At 38.2% G+C, this 1,355-nt stretch overlaps 1 protein-coding gene across 2 annotated transcripts in view; it reads left to right on the top strand.

Annotated features, from left to right (window-relative positions):
• The first annotated feature begins 118 nt into the window (after positions 1-118).
• galcb (galactosylceramidase b) overlaps positions 119-1,355 on the top strand; it is a 12,858-nt gene continuing 11,621 nt past the window's right edge. For both annotated transcript variants that reach the window (XM_015051306.1, XM_015051307.1), the window contains exons 1-2: positions 119-350; positions 447-515. In XM_015051306.1, coding sequence (XP_014906792.1) covers positions 201-350; positions 447-515 — 219 coding nt within the window. In that variant the 5' untranslated portion in view covers positions 119-200. The remainder of the gene's footprint in view (positions 351-446; positions 516-1,355) is intronic.

The following is a 1,355-nucleotide window of genomic DNA, read 5'->3' as shown; positions in this document are numbered from 1 at the left end:
TTTATTTTAACATTTTTTTTTTTTTTTTTTTATATTTTTAAAAAAAAAAAAAAAAAAAAAAAAAAAAAAAAAGAACAAACGTGCTCATCGTCACCTGCTCTGTCACCACGTGATCGGCGGCAGTCATGTGACTCCTCGGACGCGGAAGCGCGCTTATCGGAGTGAGTCGGAGCGCGCAGGGTTCGGTCCAGGCTGACAGCATGGATCAGCGGGTGTTCTGGGTGTTTGCCTCCGCAGTGTGCCTCCTCTCCCTCACCGTGCACTCTTCGTCCGGGCAGACCTACCCGCTGACTGATGAGGGGGGTCTGGGCAGAGTGTTTGACGGGATCGGGGGGTTGAGCGGTGGAGGGGTGAGTCCAGTCTTTATCTGCAGCTTCCTGGTTCGTTTTATTCTCCCCCAGTTCGCCTGTTTGAGGTTCTTAATTTAAATGTGTGTGTTTTTTTAGGCCACATCCCGGTTACTTGTGAACTATGCTGAGCCGTACCGGAGCCAGATCCTGGACTACCTGTTTAAGGTGAGAGTCAGAGGTTAAGCTGCAGGAATGATCAGCTGATTGGTCTACACAAACAAAGGGAAACAAAGTTATCGGTAAACTTTGTGTGCGGAGCAGAGTAACTTCTGCTACAACAGGCTGGCTGTTGTTCTTTTTGGTTTCAGTCAGGGTTTAGTTTTTAAAACATGGTTTTGTCTGGAGAAATTGTAGTTAAATAAACCTCTGAGTTTTTAAGGGAAATATAGATCTTGTACAAGCATGGCTGGTATGAATGTTAAGCATAAATCTTAATCAAATCTTCAGGAAGATTTTGTTCACTGTAATCAGGATGATCATGTCCTGCTCCAAGTCCACCTTATCTTAGGCTTTACTGTACTAAATAGTGTGTTTGGAAACGTGAGACTGGAATACGATCCCATTTCCATTAACTCTTTTCCATAAGTAGTTTGTTTTAGCAACAACCAGTCTTTCACACTGGTTGACCCCCTTGGTAAAGATGAACACAAAGCCTTAAGAATGATATATTTTTGCAGTAGGATCATTTTTCACTAAACAAAATAAGGATGCAACTTTGAATTTAATAACATTAATTAAGTGAAGATAAAAAGTTTCAAGATTATGCTACTGTAATAAAATAAGGATTTGTGTACAGACTTTTGACAGAGCTGTACTAAGTTTGGTCAATAATTAAGTTCTGCATTTTCTGACTGTCATGTCGGTCTGCAGCAGCATCGATTCACAACAAATTTTACCAAAAAAAAAAAAAAAAAATATATGTATATATATATATATATATATATATATATATATATATATATATATATATTTATATTCATTTATATATATAATACATTTTTTATT

The sequence above is a fragment of the Poecilia latipinna genome, unplaced genomic scaffold (genome assembly GCF_001443285.1).
Source record: "Poecilia latipinna isolate Pla-1442-1.1 unplaced genomic scaffold, P_latipinna-1.0 Scaffold1040, whole genome shotgun sequence".
In the NCBI taxonomy this organism is placed as follows: Eukaryota; Metazoa; Chordata; class Actinopteri; order Cyprinodontiformes; family Poeciliidae; genus Poecilia; species Poecilia latipinna.
Note: the sequence above shows the minus strand (reverse complement) of the source record. Positions and strands in the feature narration are given on the sequence as shown.